The sequence below is a fragment of the Dipodomys merriami genome, unplaced genomic scaffold, assembly GCF_024711535.1.
Source record: "Dipodomys merriami isolate MVZ:Mamm:240054 unplaced genomic scaffold, mDipMer1.0.p SCAF_14, whole genome shotgun sequence".
Taxonomy (NCBI): domain Eukaryota; kingdom Metazoa; phylum Chordata; class Mammalia; order Rodentia; family Heteromyidae; genus Dipodomys; species Dipodomys merriami.
In genome coordinates, this window is record NW_027202715.1 from 31,838,557 (window position 1) to 31,857,531 (window position 18,975).

The window sequence follows — 18,975 nt, forward strand, 5'->3', positions numbered from 1 at the left end:
TGGTCTTACTTTCTGTCTTTGAAAATTGCCACACAGATGTGGATATAACATGAAAAGACTTCCAAGACATGATGATATAGAAAACTCAAGTCCTAAAATCCATAAACAAGTCACAACATTTTGTTTATGACTATGGATAAATATATAGAAGAGGTACACTAATGACTTCCTAGAAGGCCAGAGTATGGTAGAAAGGGATTTTTAATTATCGCTATGCACCTATGTTACTTGAATTCTTGTAGCAAATTTTTGTTTGTGATTTTAAAAGAGACAAAAGAGATTTAGATTATATTTTATGTAATATAATCTAAAATCATTTAATATATTTATTATCTTATATAATACAATCTAAATTTACATATATGTAAATGTTATATATTATATAATCTAAATTTATCTATACATATATATATGGAGCAAGAGAACATGAGTGCTAGTACAGGCCACTGTGTGTGTGTGTGTGTGTGTGTGTGTGTGTGTGTGTGTGTGTGTGTGTGTGTGTGTGTGTGTGTGTGGTCTCAAGGCCTGGGTAATATCCTTCCTTAGCTTTTCTTCCTCTAGGCTGGTGCTATACCACTTGAACCACAACTACACTGCCACTTAATTGAAGATAAGAGTCCCATTGGCTTTCCTGCCTAGTCTAGCTTAAAATAATGATCCTTAGATTTTAGGCTTTTAAGTAGGTAGGATTATAGACATCAGGCACCAGTGCCTAGAGACTATGTATTTTTTAAATACTAATGATACATAATCAATGAGAAATGTCTCCACAGGAAAAAAATTTTTGAACAAATTTCAAACTTCAGATATATAAAGGTAAAATACTTTAGAGTGGCCAGGCTTAGAGAAAGATACCTAATTTCTATACAGCCAAACAAAGAGAAAACTGCAACTTAATACACCCAAAATTTTAGTTTAGACAGCTTCTCTAAATAAGAACAGATGCCAGAGGTTAAGTAGGCGAGGTTATACCCAAGGAAACATACTTGGAAATCAGTGATGGATAGCATTGAACATGAAGTATACACAATTCACACAAACAGAAACTCCATGTGCCATCTCACGTACCCCGCCAATGGGACAAGTGCTCTGGGCATTTTCACAAGACTCTCCTGTGTCAGTACAATGAGGTCCAGCAATGTTCGAGGACACGTCTCCTAGGTTTGATGAAGCAAAGGCTGCAACAAATGGTCCCTGCCAAACAAGCAAACAAAAAATACACCATTACTTTTGATTCTTTCCTATTTTCTATAATGACTTCTACTACACTTGCAAACATTGAATCCACTCGGGTAAGCTCTCTAAAATCACCCCCATACAATAAAAAGGGAACCCTTAGATATGTATTTTAATGTTTTTTTCTTTCATGCAGGTGTTTCTAATGCATTTATAAGATTATCTCTTTGTTGCTTTGTATGTCCCTCCCCCACAGTATAAGTTGTGGAGGAGATGGGGAAAAACCAGTTGTTTAAGGATACAGGTGGACCTGTTGCAACAATGAGAAGTACAAGTTGTCATGTCCAAAACGAGCTTTACAAAGTCAGTGCGGGAGGGGGGGGAAACGGGGGGGGGGGGGAAGGAGAAGGATTGGGATTGGGGGGGAGAGGGGAGGCTGGGAAGGGATGTGAAGGGTAAACAAAGGAGGAGGCTGCAATGCTTGGTAAGAAATGTACGCATTATCCTGCCCATGTAATTGTTTTTTTTTTTAATTTTATTTTATTTGAGAACATACTGTACAGAGGGGTTACAATTACATGGGCAGGATAATGCATACATTTCTTACCAAGCATTGCAGCCTCCTCCTTTGTTTACCCTTCACCTCCCTTCCCAGCCTCCCCCCTCCCCCCCCCACCCAATCATACACCCCTCCCCCCCCACACCGCTGCCCATGTAATTGTAACCCCTCTGTACAGTATGTTCACAAATAAAATTAAATTAAATTTAAAAAAAAAGGGACGGACGATATTCTGAGAACATTTTCTATATCTGAAAACGGTCCCGTTGCAGTCAGTATTAAGAGGAAAGCTGGGCCACGCTCCTTCAGGTTCCTTACACCATGAAGAAGGTGCTTCATACTTACTATAGCTCAGAAAACAAAACCTAGCATGACAGTTTATCAGCTTTCTATATATTCCTGTCTCCTAAACTTTAAGTGTCTGAGAGTAATTGTAAGCCATATGAAAGTAAAGACTATAAAACATATAAAAAATAGAACGTTATAATAAAATTTTGTAGAACTAAATACATTCACACAGAGAGACCAAAGGAGGATGTTTATCTAAAAGGAAACCAAAGGTTGTTATTTTGAGTTTTGTGCTTTTTCTCCTTTGTCGCTGTTTTAGATTTCTGTACCTTGTGTCTTGTATGTACGTTTATCTGTTTTAGGAGGATAAGGGGAAGCACAGAAATAGTAAGATAAAGGGGAAACAAATGCAGCAGTGATACTGACTAGACACTATGTTTAAAATGAACTATACAACGTGTAGAGGAAAGAAGTCAGGAGGGAAAAAAAACTGAGAGAAAAAGAGGATAGAAGTGACACTGTTCAAAAAGAAATGTATTCATTCCCTGACTTATGTAACTGTAACCCCTCTGCACATCACCTTTATAATAAAAATAAATAAACTAAAAACAAAAAACTAGTATCTGTTACAAAAATCTTGAACTTGCTTTCTGTAGGCAATGGATGGTGGCTTCATAAAGCTAACAACACAAAGAGTATTTGCCACAAAGAGAAAATATTAATAATTTAAACCTTTTCTTTCCCTCTCAGGGACAATAGTGAATTCTTTATATCCAAGCATATCCATGAGGCCCATGATAATAATTTACTCAAGAAATTTGGAACAGCTATTATAAAGGTTTCATGAAGAATTAACACTTGATAGCTCAAGATGATGCTTTCAGTGGCAAAAATCTCACTTGTCCAGGTAGATATCCTGTGTTCTTCTCTTGCTCAAAAAGGTAAGCTGCGTAGCCCATGTTGTCACTGTTCACTAGGTGGTTGGTGTTGTTCATGCTGACTGGATGGATGGCAAACCAGCTGTGAAAGAGCAGAGGTCCCGAATTAATCAAGACAACTGGAGAACGCAGGCCAAACATAAGAACTAGGAGCTCAGGTTTTCTCCAGTAGGACAAAGTATTTTGAATTGGGTCTACATTTAGATCCTTTCATTGTTTATGACCAAATCTCAAAAGTACTCAAGAAAATTAATCATTGACTTAAATTAAAGATACAAAGCTACTGCGTGTTTATGGCTTACACTCATAACCTTAGGTACTCAAAAGGCTGAGATTTGAGGATTATAGTTCAAAGCCAGCCCTGACAGAAAAGTCTATGAGACTCTTATTTCCAATTAACCACTAAGAAGATGGAAGTAGAGGTGTGGCTCAAGTAGAAGAGCATCAGTCTTAAGCAAAAACACCAAGCAAGAGTGCAAGCCCCAGTTCAAGCCCCCGTACCAAAGCAGACAAAAATAATAGAATTATATTTTTATAAATACTTCTCCATTATTATCTTCAAATAAGCTTTTAACAAATGCCAAAAAACAATCAATTGTCCTATGGTACAATCAAAATAATTGTATTGATGTAAACTTTGTTCTTCAAGACAGGCACAAAGACAGTAATCAATCCTAATCAATCAACCTAATCAATCCAACACAACCCAACAGACATTTACTGAGCTTCAGCTTTTTGGCAGACATAGAATAAGTGGAGGTTTACTCCCAGACTGCATAAAAGACAGAGATGTGAACAAAAGGCCTTAATATCGTGTGATAAACAGTTGGAAGAAATAGACAGGAAGCATTTGGAGACCACAGATGACTGACAATTCATTCTCAAGGACACTGGGGAGGGTAGGGGTAAGCAGCTGGGCAAATGGAGAGAGGTATAGAAGACTGCATGCAAAATTCATGCATAGTAATACCTTGTTCCAGTGCAGAGCCACACAGTTCACATGCTAACCTGTTACTTTATTTGGACCTCACAGGCCTAAGAGGCTGCCTTACTCTCATCCCTATAGGAGACTCAGAGATGTCAAAGGATAGACACTGGGCAAAGGAAGTGAAGTTTAAAAGATAGATAATCTTGAAGGTACTTTATATATAAGAAAAATGTGTATACCTGTTGTATGTGTGTATGTGTGAGGTGTGTGGTTTGTTCTTTTATCTTTAAAAACTGAAAGTAAATTCTAATCAACTATTGCCCAGTTAGGTGGCTTTTGCTGTTCTGGAGTTTTGCTTTATTCAGTTTGGAAGAAAAATGTGGTACTGGTCATAATAGGCTCATGATTTCCCAACCAACATATTTCAGTCTGACCTTATCACACGAACTCAGCCAGGTTCAGCCCTATTACATCTCTCTTGCATCAAAAGAAACTCACAGAACAATTCACTCATCACTATTATTTAGGGCCTATTAAGCAAAGAACTGTCAATACAGGATTTTATTTTCATGAAAGCCTTGAGTCAGATATTATCCTTATCCTGATTTTACAGCCGAGAAAACTAAGTCTCATCATGATGTCACAAGTAAGTTGACCCCAAAGTCAAACAGTCATTAGACAAGCTTCAAAGCATGAACCCAGATTTGTCAGAATACAGAGAGCTTGTATCCTGTATGGTATACTGACTCTTCCCCTTCTCTTCATACATTGACTCATTCAGCACAAATTTAGTTGACCTTGACTTTGAGCCAGGCAAAAGAAAAACAAAGATGAATGAGGCATCATGTTGACCTTGAGAAATGGTTTGGGAAGGATGAACCTTTGAGCAGATCTCAAAGGTTCCATAAGAACTGGACAAAGAGCTTGCCAATGAAGAGGTATTCCTGAAGAGGAAAGAACTCCTGCAAAGGCTGGAGCTCTTCAGAGGAGGAACAGACAGGCAGAGTGGCACAGAACACAGTGAATATGAGCAGTGAATAGTAGTGGTTGCCCCATTCATTCAATCAATGTGAATTTATTGGGAGGCCAGGGTATAACTGGTGTTGCGTCAAACCCCAAGGAACACAGAATCTGGTGTTTTCTATGCTACCAATAAGTTTCATACCAGTAACTGTGGAGAGTGCAAATGTTAAGAATTTGAACTTACTAATTAAAACACAGACTTGACTTCTTATTTAATTCATCCACTTTAAAACTTAGAAAATCAAACAGTTTCTCTACATAACTGAAAAAAATAAGCATTCACAAAAAGCTATTTGAATTGCAATTAGAGAATCTGTTGTATATTTCTTTCTCTGCTGTTTGAAGAGTGTGGTACTACACTATAAGAGTGCACCACATAGCACACTACTAAAGTATGATGGCAGAAATGTATATTTGTAAAGATATTTGAGAGGTGGTCATTGATATTTTTAAAAGACCATGCTTATAATCTATCTGCTAAAATATTCTTATGCAAAGTCTGAAAGGAAGAAAATCTTACTGTTAAAAGAGTTTCTTACTATTAGAAGGCTATTTCCATGATCATAAACATTGTTCCAAAATGATGATATCATACTCAGACATAAAATAGTATACACAGGGCTCTACTGGGGTCAGTTCAACCTCATTGGAGGACTGAGGAAATCAAACAATGGGAATCTTATACTCGATCATAGCAGAGCTTGTTCCAGTTATCTGGTCCTGAGACTGAAAAATAACATTTCAACTATATTTTGTGAATCAGTAAGCAATATATTAATAAAGACTACTATAAATCTATGTGTTTTCTGTATAAGTCAGATATTTGGAGAAAAATACTTCCAGGACATTGTGTGTGTCCTACTCAGAAGCAGCAAAGAAAAGCTCCATAAATGTTCTGAAGAAGCAAGCCCACCCCAAGTTCCATTCTGTCAGCTCTAGATCCCCAGATCCAGTTGGCAAGTTGTGCCCTGTACATAAGTGCCTAAAAAGGGGGTTATATGTGGGTTGAAATCCATCCCCTGCTCGGCTCATAAAGATGCCTTCGTCCCAGCTCTATCCCAGCCGTGTCTACACCCACAATGTCCACAAATACGGAAATAAAATATTGTTCAATCTTGTTCATGAAGTTTCATAGTAACATAGGAACTCTTCTTGGAAAAATGCAATATGAGTAGGTTATTGTGGGTTGAATAATGTTCCACCAAACATTCATGCCTAACTAAAACCTTAGCACCTGACTTATTTTTTAATGGGCCTTCGTAGCTATCATGAAGATAGTAACAGTAACACCTACTGACTTGCCACAGCCCCTAAATCCAATGACTTACTTCCTTGTAACAAGAATTTTTAAAAACCAAAGAGGCACTGAAAGAAGTCAATGTAAAGATGAAAACAGAGGTTGGAATGATGTGTCTACAAGCCAAGCAAGTGAAGGATTCATGATAATGACTAGAAGCTGAGAAACATAAAATAGGTTCTCCCTCAAAGCCTCAGGAAGGAACCAACATTGCAAATGCCTTGATACACTGAACTGCTAATCACTGATCTATGAGACTATCAGTCACTATTATTTTAAGCCACACCATCTATAATAATATTTGGCTTCCCTGGGAAACTAAAACAGAGACCAGATGTTATAGTGCCAATTCCTGAGTCAGATACAAGTCATTAAAACTAGTTGAACCTCAGTGTTCATATCTAAGTACAATGATAATAGTAGTACACCTACCTCACAGCATTTGACAAAGAACTAATACAAGTACTTAGCACCAAGACTGGCCTATATTAAGAATGGAATGAATATTTATGATTCTCTTGATGCTGATACTGATACAGATGCAGTTGATGATGACGGTGATGCAAGATAAATCTCTGAGCATAATATTTTTAATACAGTGTTAAAATGTATGGTGTGTGCATGTGTGATGCATGCAACATATGTATGTTGAAGCCCATAGATAAACATGAAATAATTAAATGAGGAAACTCTGCCCTCTTGTGGCAGTGATTTGAATGCTCATAGATGCCCCTAGGCTCATCTGTTTCTCAGTCCTATTTGCAGGGTGGGGCAATTGTTCTGCCTAGTAATATGCAGGACCATCCAAACTTTATGACACTACCCTGTGTAGGAAATAAGTCTTCAATGTATAAAGCAACTGGATTTTCACATTCTGTGATGTCACTTGGCATTTATTATTTTGGTGAACACACCTCCTTGTGTGCTTTCTCATAATCCACAATCCTTTCATTCCACCCCAATAGAAACTGTTTGGAGGCCTGGGAAGGTGGCTCAATGGTAGAGTGCTTGCCTTGCATGCATGAGGCCCTGGGTTCAATTCCTCAGCACCACATAAGCAGAAAAAGCCAGAGGTGGCGCTATGGCTCAAGTGGTAGAGTGCTAGTCTTGAGCTGAAGAGCTGATGGACAGCACCCAGGCCCAGAGTTCAGGCCCCACAACCAACCAAAAAGAAAGAGAGAGAGAGAGAGAGAGAGAGAGAGAGAGAGAGAGAGAGAGAGAGAGAGAGAGAGAAACTATTTGGAGAAGGAGGATGTTCTATTGTGCTACACTAGAAGGATGATTGGATACAGAATTCTACCTAAAAGTCAGGTTCAATTTTAAACCAGCAGAGGATCTATATGTGTGTGTGTGTGAGTGTGTATGTGTGTGTGTGTGTGTGTGTGTGTATTATACACACAGAGACAGATATGTAAATATAATGGACTGAACCATTCAGATTAAAGGAAGACTATAAACTATAGCAGAGCAGCCCTTTTTCAATTACAGGTAAACTACATGGTCAGCATCCACCAATCTACCATCTCAACAAACCATTTTGTTATTCTCAAAAGTCCTGAATGAAAAAGGCCCTTGCCATGATGATTGTGGAGATATCTGTTTGGGGTATTTCATTAAGTTATGCCAATCAAAATTACCGTGTTACAACTGGTACAAGTAATCAACAACTCAAAAACAAACAGGATTTGTTTTTGCCCTTCCCCTCCGCAAATTATACCAACATCAAATACAGTGAAAGCAGGGGTTATACCTTGGGGGAGGGACATACAAAGCAAAATAGGGAATAGGTAGACCCATTGCAACAATGAGATGTACAAATGGTTATGTCAAAAAATGAACTTTACAACTTATCTCAGGGGGAGGTCTGGGGGGGCAAAAGGGGGGGAGATGGGAAGGGATGGGAAGGGGAAACAAAGGAGGAGGCAACAATGCTTGATAAGAAATGTACTCATTATCTTGCCCATGTAATTGTAACCCCTCTGTACGGTATTTTCACAATTAAAAAAAAGAAAAGAAAACAGGAGATAAATAGCAAAAGCTATTTTAATTCAACCTAACTAAGAATTGAAGAAATCCAACAATAGTGATTTGGATATATTTTTGTCTGTTACTTGGCAATTATTATTAAGCATGAAACACCAAGACTGAAAAGAGTCTAGGAAACAGCATTGAACTCATGTTTACAGCAGGGGTATAAACATATATATATATACACATATATAAACATATATATAGACATTATATACATATATAATTCCTTATCTATTTTATGATGGGAAGCCTGAAAACAACTAAGATCAAATGAGTGCTGAGCATATGTGTGTGCATATATAGGTTTTATGTAATACTCTACAATAATTTTAAATGATGATTTAAAAAATACTAATCACAGCTGGTTGCTGGTAGCCCAGGCCTGTAAGCCTAGCTACTCAAGAAGCTGAGATCTGAGGATTGCAGTTCAAAGTCAGCCCAGGCAGAAGGTCCTTGAGATTCTTATCTCCAATTAATCCCCAGAGAACAGGAAGTAGTACTGTGGCTCTAAGTGTTAGAGCACTAGCTTTGAGCAAAACAGCTCATGGACAGCACCCAGGCCCAACCTGAGTTCAAGCCCCATGACTAACAAAAAAATGAATAAATAAACATACTAACTACTAATGAAATATATTCAGAAAGGGCTGATTAATATTTTGAATTACCTATCTATATAATCCAACTTCATTTTTAAAAAATAAACGTCTCTATCAATATGTTTAGAAAAAATCTAAAAGGCTATGTAACAAAATGCTAATAGAAATTATCTCTGAATCAGAAAATTAACAGATGATTTAAAAATTAATTTCTTTCTTATGGGCAAATCTTCAAGAACTTGCAAAATTACTTTCCCTAAAAGAAAGGACTTTTTTTAATTTTTAAATTTTGTTATCAAGGTGATATACAGAAGGGTTACAGTTACTTATGTGAGATAGAGAGTACAAAGGGGGACCCAATGCAGCAGCGATACTCACAAGTCAATATGTTGGAAATGATCTATACAACTTGATGGGGGGGAGGGAAGAAAAGATTTTTCTTAATTCCACTTGATATGACACCAAGAGTGAATCTCAAGTGAACTGCATAATGACGTCACAAGCCAGGCTCTCTGCCTATAACAATGCACCCCTGGGGGAATCCCAGTCTCTGGGAGAAGGAATGTACATATTGGGAGAAGCCATCTACAGCAACTCACCATAATTTCTGTCTAACTTGCTGTAAACCTAAGACTTCTCTGTGGTAAAATTGGAGCCACACAGGGATTAGCACAGCCCCTGTACAAGGATAACAAATTTGTGAAGAGTTCCTATTTTAAAAATAAAGGAAGTTCAACATTAGTAGTTAAACATAGCGAAGTCTTTCAAATAATAACAACTATGGGAGCAGTGGCACAATGTCTCTTCTGCTATTTCCCACTGATCAGAGCAGCTACTAGATTGGAGCTGAAGCTCATCTCCATCTCTGGGTGGAGAGCAGCAAGGACATCTGCATCAAACATGTAGGAGGTAAGGGTGGTTGCACTACTGTAGGCATCACTAAAACCTACCCTCTGACACTTAGAAGTACTTTTTTCCTTAAATCCCTATCACTCAGAGGGGCAAAGGGGAAGAGAATGAGGGAAGGAGTGACATTGTCCAAAGAGAAATGTACAGTACTCATTACCTGACATGTAACTATAACTGCTCTATACATCATATTTATAATAACAATTTTTTAATCCCTATCAATCAAAAAGGGGGGGTGAGAGATGAGAAGGGAGAGGAAAAGAAGGATTGAAGATGAGAGACTATTAGCAGAGTAAATAGAGAGAGGGAAAAGTTCAGATATATAGTAATCTCAATTTCAGAAAATGGACTATACTCACCAATAGACAAAAAGTTTGTCAGGGCACAAAACAAATAAATAAAGCTACCTATTCATAAGAGAGGCCCCCTAAAACATTAGAACAGAGATTGAAAGAAAATGACAAGCATATATGCATAGCAAATTCTTTCCAGCAAAGAGCCATATTACTATATTGTCCAAAAGTTGCATGTAGTTTGAGATAAGATAAAAAGCATTGTTAGATATGAAGAGAGTCCCTATAAAAACAAATAACCACATAAAACCACTTGGTCATTTCAGTCCATGAAGATGGCATTGTTAATCTCAATATATTTCAAAGTCAGTGCCCAGAGTGTAGATAGACAAATAAACATCCACAATTAGTTGGGCTAATTTCTTCTTTTCTTTCTTTTTTCTTGTGCCACTTCTGAAGCTTGTACTCAGAGCTTTGTACTCTTGCTTGCTTTTTTCACTTAAGACTGATGCTCTACCATTTGAGACACATCTCCACTTCTAACTTTTTGCTAGTTATTTGGAGATAAGTTTCTCATGGGCTTTTTACCTGGAATGGCTTCAAACCACAATTCTCAGATCTGAACCTCTTAACTAGCTAGGATTACATGTACAAGTCACTGGTGCCTGGCTTTAGTCAGGATCATTTCTTACTACATGGTCCATATGGGAAAATGACCAGAAGCAAAGGCTTCTGATTATTTACTATAGTTGACCTGAGAAGGAATAATTTTGAGTTCATTTCCGTTCCTTCTCATTTTCTTTTTGCCTGCACTCTGGGCCTGGGTGCTGTCCCTCTGCTCTTCAGCTCAACGCTGGCCCTCTACAGACACTTGAGCCACAGCACCAATTCTGGCTTTTTCTGCTTATGTGGTGCTGAGGAATCGAACCCAGGGCGTCATGCATGCAAGGTAAGCACTCTACCACAGAGCCACCTTCCCAGCCCCTCCTTGCTCATTTTCTGCAGTTTTTGATCTTTGACAATGAGTACATCTTATCTAAATACTGAAAAAAGAAACCTGGAAAATAATAACCCTGCATAGGTCATCAGGCTAAGAACTTTCTAGATAGCTAACAAGAAAGTCCAATGTCTTCTGCCAAATGGTTTTTATGGCTTTGTTTTCAAAGCTTGAGATGATCTAACTCATACAACAATCCTGATATAGCTCTTATCAGTCAACTGTGAGCACTTGATCATCAAAAAGCCCTTATCAAGCACAATCATTCTTTCATGAGGACTAGACACAGGATAAGACCTCAGGACACATTAGCCACAGCTCTGCTGAAGAACACTACAGAACAGCCATGTGAAGGAAAACAGCAATAATCATCAGAATAACTTGGAAGAGATGGCACGGGGGGGGCGGGGGGGAGAAATTCAGTGAAGGTCATAGAAACAGAGAGCAAGTCTTTCTAAACAAGAGTTAATGCTAGAGAAAGAGGTATGTATGAAGACTAAGATGAAGCAAAATGGAGAACTGAAGTCAAGAATGGTTTAGTAAGTCAGTCTGGGCATGGCAGCTCACACTTATGAGACAGGAGGTTGTTGAATTTGCGGTGAGTCTGGAATACACAGCATGGTCCTGTCTCAAAGAGTAGTTTAAAAAATAAATAGAGAGGTTTAGAGAAGGACAGTCACTGAGATTTTAACATTTTCTATTTGACAGAAGTTAAGTGGACTGAGTAGAGTAGAAGCCATATACACAGTGAGACATAATTCAGTGTGGCATAAGCCCAGATGACAGTGAAGAATAGCAAACACAGGCAATATCTTCTGAATCAACTCACTTAACTCTACAATTGAGGGTTTTTTTAAGTGTGTACATGTTATTCAAATATCTTGCACAAACTACTGCCTCTATAGTTTTTTTATATGTCCCTTTAAAGGGCCCTTACACAAGCCCTTTCTGTACAAAGAAAAGGATTTGCAATGGAGCCATCATTAGAAGACCAGCTCAGACCTTCTTTATATTCCCAACCCATGTGATCCAATGCATGTTGCTTCCTAGGGGTGTGACATGGAGGAAGGGAGAAGACAGGAAAGGAGTAGGGGGGAGAAGAAGAGAGAGGAAAGGGGAAAGGGCATAGGAGAAGGAAAGAGAAAGGAGAGGAGCAGATGAGAGGGGAAAAGTAAAGAAGAGGAGGGAAGGAGCCTCCATACAACTCTTGCGAGACAATGCCTGTGCCACAATTCAATCACGTTAATGAGCAGTATCCCCAGCTGCCCCTCCCACAGCTGTTCTCTTGGGTGGACTTGTAAGCAGAGGCTCTCCTACTCAGAGCTACTATGCCACTATCCGCCCTTGTGACTTTCTCTTCCGTTTCTGAAACCTCTCTTTGTTTTCTTTCCTGGGAATCTCTTCCTACATGCACTGCTTTAATGCCAGGATCTCCTCAAGACTCATCTCTATCTTCCCTGTTGGGTCACAGATTATTCCATGACTTCCAGACTCTCCCACAACAGACATTTGTAAGTGCTCTTATTTTCAGTCAGAATTTAGATGTGCCAACTATGTCCTTTATTCTAGAGAAAAGCCATCTAGTGTTTTCTCTTAAGGAGAATGTAAGGCAAAAAAACCTGGGAGGTTTGCAAATGTAGAGGATTTTGTGGTTTATGGAATGAATTCATGAACATCGTTTTATTTCATTCTTCAAGTTATTGCTGTTCCTAACCTTCCAATAGCTCACCCCAACCTTACCTTAAAACATTTTAATAACTTCACTTATTTTGCTATAAAGACCAAGATCTTTATCATGTCATCTAATCCCTAACTACCTCATACAGCTGCTCCATTGTCCTGTACTCCACACACAGGTTTCCGATCAGCCCATTAAATGGACCACAGAGGTTTTGCACATGCTTTTCCAAGTTTGTAAAATGTTATTTCCATCCCCCATTTTGTTGGCTAATTGTTACTCTTCCTTCACATTTCAACTCTATTTCTAATCTGTTTGACAAGGCCACATAACTCTATAAACTTCCCTTGGAACTTAATCTGATTATAACTTAATTAAACAATTCCTAACCCTTAGCACAATTAAACTTGTATGGGTATTACTATTTAAATGCCCTCTCTCTCTCCACCAATAAACTGGGAGTCTTATAATGGCAATAAGTACATCAATTTTTTCTTGTGGCTGTATCCCTAAGCCTAGTTTGACTAAGACATGAATGGAAACTATTAATCTCTGTGTTGAGAGAAGGTAGAATAGTCATGTGTCACAACTGTGGAAACCAAGTGTCATGTAGTGTAAAATATATTCAAGGAGTACAAACACTGGCATTTGAGTCCAAGGTGTTCTATATGAATGCATTATTCTAAGAACTGAAAGTACTACTGGCACATAGGAGCAACCTGGTGCAGATTTTGTTGAATGAAGTAAAGGAAACAAAAATGAACGTAGGAAGAAATTAGTGAAGAACTTCCTTATGGTTTTCTGTATTAGAGGAAGAAAGAACAGTAATGAGGTAACATTGGGACATTTTCTTCACCTTTGTTCCCCAGCTGAGATTAAGAAAGAATCTCCATAAAGATGAGCTCTGAGATTCTAGCTTTTTCCTTACTCCTAACAGTGTGGGGTTCTGCCTAACGACAGCACCTATGTGTGGTGTCTGATTTACACAGCAGCCTGGATGTGACTGGATGTGTCAGATAAAATGTCTAATGTATTCAAAGAGCAATCATGTCAATGCAGTGAGGACAATTACATCCAGGATAACATAGGGCAGTCATACAAACAATGGAAAGTTTCTGCAGGATGTAAGGGAAAGCCATCTTCTCCCAACAAAGGTGAGAGACTCATCCTCTTACAGAGATATCCATTCTTAACACATCTTGTAACAAAAGCCTGCATCAATGTGCTCCATGATCTAGAATTTGTTCACCTTTCCAATTCACTTCCCACCCACTTTTTGATCTGGGTACCACTTAGCTCACTACTCATGCTTTTCATGCCCACTGACTCCTCAAGGTCCAGCTCAAATGGCATGGTCATTTTCTGTCAAGAAATGTTCTCTAAGCCAAGCACTGGTGGCTTACACCTGTAATCCTAGCTATTCAGGAGGCTGAAATTTGAGAATCCTGGTTCAAAGCCAGCCCAGGAACAAAACTCCATGAGATATGTGTGTAGGTATGCGTGTGTGTATGCATGCTCTACCACTTGAGCCACACCTCCACTTTCTGCTTTTTGCTGGTTAATTGGAGATAAGAGGCTCATGGATTTTCCTGCTCAGAATGGCTTTGAACTGTGATCCTCAGATCTCAACCTCCATAGAAGCTGGGATTACAGGTATAAGCCATGGTGGGCACCAGTGGCTCATGCCTGTAATCCTAGCTAGTCAGGAGGCTGACATCTGAGGATCATGGTTCAAAGCCAGCCCAGGCAGGAAAGTGGGACTCTTATCTCCAATAAACCACTAGAAAACTGGAAGTGGCCTGTGGCTCAAGTGATAGAGCTCTTGCCTTGAGCTGAAGAGCACAGGGACAGCACTCAAGCCCAGAGTTCAAACCTCACAACTGACAAAAACAAACAAACAAACAGGTGTAAGCCTTAACACCCAGCCTATGAGAACACTAATCTCCAATTTACCAGCGAAAAATATGTTCGTGAAGAGGTGGCTCAAGTAGTTAAGTAGTACACTGGAATGGAAAAAACAAACAAACAAGTGAGAGTTTAAGGACCTGAGTTTAAGCCACAATACTGTAAAAAAATAAAATAAAATAAAATAAACAAATGCTCTCTAGAATTCAGTGCAGCCTCTTCCAATGTCCCATGGAGTTTGTTCATGCAAACATGATAGCATTAGTGGTTATCTGGCTATCTGGTGGTTACATTATTACTTATCTATCTGCTTAGCTCTGTCCTGATCATCCCACCAACCAGTAAGAACCTTGAAAACAGGAACTATGTCCTACTCATGACACACACCAAGAACACAGCTGCATGGCCAACATTTAGAAATTCTGGGGCAAAGCCGGGCGCTGGTGGCTCACGCCTGTAATCCTAGCTACTCAGGAGGCTGAGATCTGAGGATCGCGGTTCAAAGCCAGCCCAGGCAGGAAAGACCGTGAGACTTCTATCTCCAATAAACCACCAGAAAACCGGAAGTGGCGCTGTAGCTCAAGTGGTAGAGCGCTCGCCTTGAGCTGAAGAGCTGAGGGACAGCGCCCAGGCCCAGAGTTCAAGCCCCATGACCGACAAAAAAAAAAGAAAAAGAAATTCTGGGGCAAATGCTATGGATAACTTACCAGAGGTAAGGGAAAAATGAGTCTTACCACATCAGCTTATACAGCAAAGTTCACCAGGAGTTTTTGGTGACCCCATTCTAAACCCAGAAAAGCAACTCCAATGTTAAGGATTTCAAGGATGTTTTGTTTCTTTCTTTGTTGTTGTTGATTCATTTTGTTTTGTGACAGGCTCTACCTATGTAGTTCAAGCTGGATTTTAACCCACAATCATCCTGACTCATTCTCCCTGTACTAGGAGGGGAGATAAATACCCTGTGCTCAGCTTCAAGAACTCTCACATGTCAATAACAGAGCTATTTAGGAGAAGTACAACTGTGTTCTATTCCTTGCCTTTTGGCTCCAGTGATTGTGTTCCTTTTCTAAGCCCCGCACAGAACCAGCTTTACGTGTATTATCCCACTTAATTCCCAACAACCTGGTAAGGTGTTAGCCATCCCCACTTTCAAATAGGATAAGTTGAAGTCTAAATAGGTACCATGTTCTCCAGGCCACAGGTTAGTAAGTGGTAGACATTGCTATAATATGAACCCAAGTCAAGCTCACCCCAGAACCTAAACACCCTATACCATGAGGTCCACCACACTGTCTTATGGCTGTCCTGGTTAATTTTAATTTACTATTTTTCTGACTTTGAGAACTGCACTTGGAGCTTCACACATGTAATTTTTTTCTAATACTTTTAACTTCATTTACTCACAACAGAATTTTTCACTTAGATATTTTACAATTCTATTTGGCAGACCTGATAGCCACTTTCATCTTTCTCAACAATATTTTACGAACTTACTTCATGCCACAGTATGCTCAAAAAAGAATTAGGAATAAGGAAATCGAGAGACAAGGTAGTTATAGTTGCATAACTTATCTAAAGTCACACAGATACACAGCATAGATACACAGCTCACGCTGGGCTGCCATTTGACTCCAGAACCCAAGCCTTCTCAAATACTTCCCATAGGGCATTTTTATATCATTCCTGAGTATAAAGGTCAAGGTTCTAGGAATTGCTCACCTCGCCTACTGACTGTGATCAAAATCTCTCTTCAAAAAAATCACCTTATGTTTCCTCATAGGCTGCCTATGGCAGATAGCTGTGTTAGAGCCAATGCCCAATCTAACTCATCTGCATCCATAGGTGACCTGCCTGGTTCTATCTGCCTCTATCCCTAATTGGCACTGTCTGGAATTCAACTTAGTCCTTGTAGGAAACCCTAGGCAAATAATCCTAAACTTCTAACCCCTTACCTGGTTGAAAGATCTTTTTTTCATTTTATCAAGAGAGAACTGTCTTCCATCACAAAAGTTCACACATGATAGCTTGATCAAGTAATAAGCATTAACATTTGCTGAGTCTTCAGATTATGTGCCAGATGCTGTACTGAGCTCTTTACCACAGTCCCTTGTTAGATTCATCTCCATTTTCATTGTTTTATAGGGGAAGCACTAAGCGCCAAGAGGCTGAGAAGTTTGCACAATGCCCCAACATTGCATTTCAATTGTGTCTGACTCCAAAGTCTGGTCTCTTAATCACATCACTTATTCTCAGCATATGCCAAACTAGTTACCTTTCTTGTCCCAGATTTAACAAAAGATACTCAGATTTAAAACACGTGCACAGGGGGCTGGGATGTAGCTCAGTGGCAAAGCGCTTGCCTAGCAAGTGCAACGTCCTGGGTTCGATCCCCAGTACCAGAAAAAAATAAAATAAAATAAAACACGTGCACAGCGCGCACACACACACACACACACACACACACACACACACACATACACACACACACACACACACACACACACAACTAAGACGAAATACCTGATAAGGCCCAAGTCGGTTCCATTTAGATCTACCATTTTCAAGAGCACCATTTCTTTGTCTGTGTTTGAAGAATACCTAGTCCGCAAAACAAGAAACTTAGTTCTGTGTTGAGACTCACCTTTTTGTTTTAAGAATAATAAAAACTGACACAAAACAATAACATCTTACAAAGTAAAATGCTTGACTCAAATAATAGTTCTATAAACTGCAAGTAACTATTCCTTATATAAGGAAATGGATTATAATTGCAATCAACCACATGGGCACTAGACCAACTAAATTATATTTATGTAATGTAAGTAATGCTATGTTTCTGACAAAGAAGCTGTGTCTTTGATATTTCTACTCATACCAGATTTAAGCAGAATCTCTTAAAAAGAGCAGAGTGTACAAAACTAAAATCACTCAGTTTACTCACAACTTAAATATTCTTTTATATTCTTTCAAAGAAAATAAGATTATATATTCTAAAAACAAACACCTTTGAAAACCATTGAAAAATACAAAAACATGAATGTTAAGCAGCTGATTCACAAAGCCAGAGTAGCTACGTTATTCTCCTCTATAGGAAACTTGATTCCTCACTTTAAGAAAACACAAAATATAGTATAGTGTAGTGGTTTAAGCCAATAATCCTTATTTCTTGGGAAGGAGAGATTCAGGAACTGTGGTTTGAGGCAAGTCTAGGCCAAAAAGTTTCAAAGACTCCATCTCTAAAAATAACTGGATATGGTCAAGTGCGTATGACATACCAATAATTCAGGGAAGTGAAAATAGGAAGACTGCAGTCCAGGCTAGCCTGGGCATAAAGTAAGACTCTATTGTGAAATAACCAACACAATAAAGGACTGGCTCTACTCATAGAATGCTTGCTTAGAAATCACAAGACATTAGGATCTGAGTCCAAATCTAGTTCTGCCCAAAAGAACATCATCAAAAATTATCTCTCTTAGTTGTTGCATTTAGTTATATTTCATTTATTTTTTGCTTTCTTCAAGATTCTTTGTTCTTTGATCATTTTTCCTGTCTCCTTCTCCTAGACTAAGATGGTTTCTGGATAGCACATAGTGAAAGAGATACTCATTAAAAGATGTGTTGTGCATATTTTTATCTCCATTTTAGAGATGAAGAAGCCAACAGCCATAAATTAAGGTAAGTAGTACCTATCTGAGGTAGATCACAGAGCTAGAAAGCAGTAAAATTAAGCTAAGACAACAGTTGTGTCAGTGATTGAAGAGCCATTCATACTGATCACCAAAGTGCAACATACATACTAAAAGCTGGTTTCTACATTTACCGTTAGTTTCCCTGCTTGTCTTCAACATGTCTAAAAAACATTTTAACCTTAATACTCCCCTAGGATCCTACCATTCCACCAACTAAGACCTCTGGACTGAGATTTTGTTGCTCTTCTCTAAGAAAAAGGCAGTGATCCTATTTTGGCAATTTCCTCTCACCTTAGTCTCTCAAATTGTGGATTCTGAAGGTAAGAAGTAGGGCTTCGGTTGAGCTGCACACCATCAACATTTCCTTTATTAATAAATATTCTCCCAGGTTTCATATTTGTGTGTGCTATGTCAATGCTCTGAAAGTTAAAAAAATTATGGTAAGCTTAGACATCATGGTGGGTATAATGACTTAGTCAATGTAATGAGAAAGCTCTGTAAGTGATTTCCTATATCTCTCACATCCCACTGTAGGGTAAAAGCTATAGAACACATAGTTGCTGTCAATCTGGAGGTAAGTAGAAACAGTCTTTCTAGTTAAAATGGAAGACATGCTGTGTGGAGACACATGGTGCTAAGCCTTGTCTAGGAAATTACCACAGTGAAGA

The 18,975-nt window shown here is 38.8% G+C and overlaps 1 protein-coding gene across 1 annotated transcript in view; it reads right to left on the minus strand.

Annotated features, from left to right (window-relative positions):
- Positions 1-18,975, minus strand: part of LOC138825777 (neutral ceramidase-like) — a 109,170-nt gene that overhangs the window by 36,216 nt on the left and 53,979 nt on the right. Inside the window, exons 7-10 of the mRNA XM_070020443.1 lie at positions 18,599-18,726; positions 17,139-17,216; positions 2,923-3,043; positions 1,069-1,194 (exon numbers count right to left, since the gene is read on the minus strand). Of these exons, the coding sequence (XP_069876544.1) occupies positions 1,069-1,194; positions 2,923-3,043; positions 17,139-17,216; positions 18,599-18,726 (453 nt within the window). The remainder of the gene's footprint in view (positions 1-1,068; positions 1,195-2,922; positions 3,044-17,138; positions 17,217-18,598; positions 18,727-18,975) is intronic.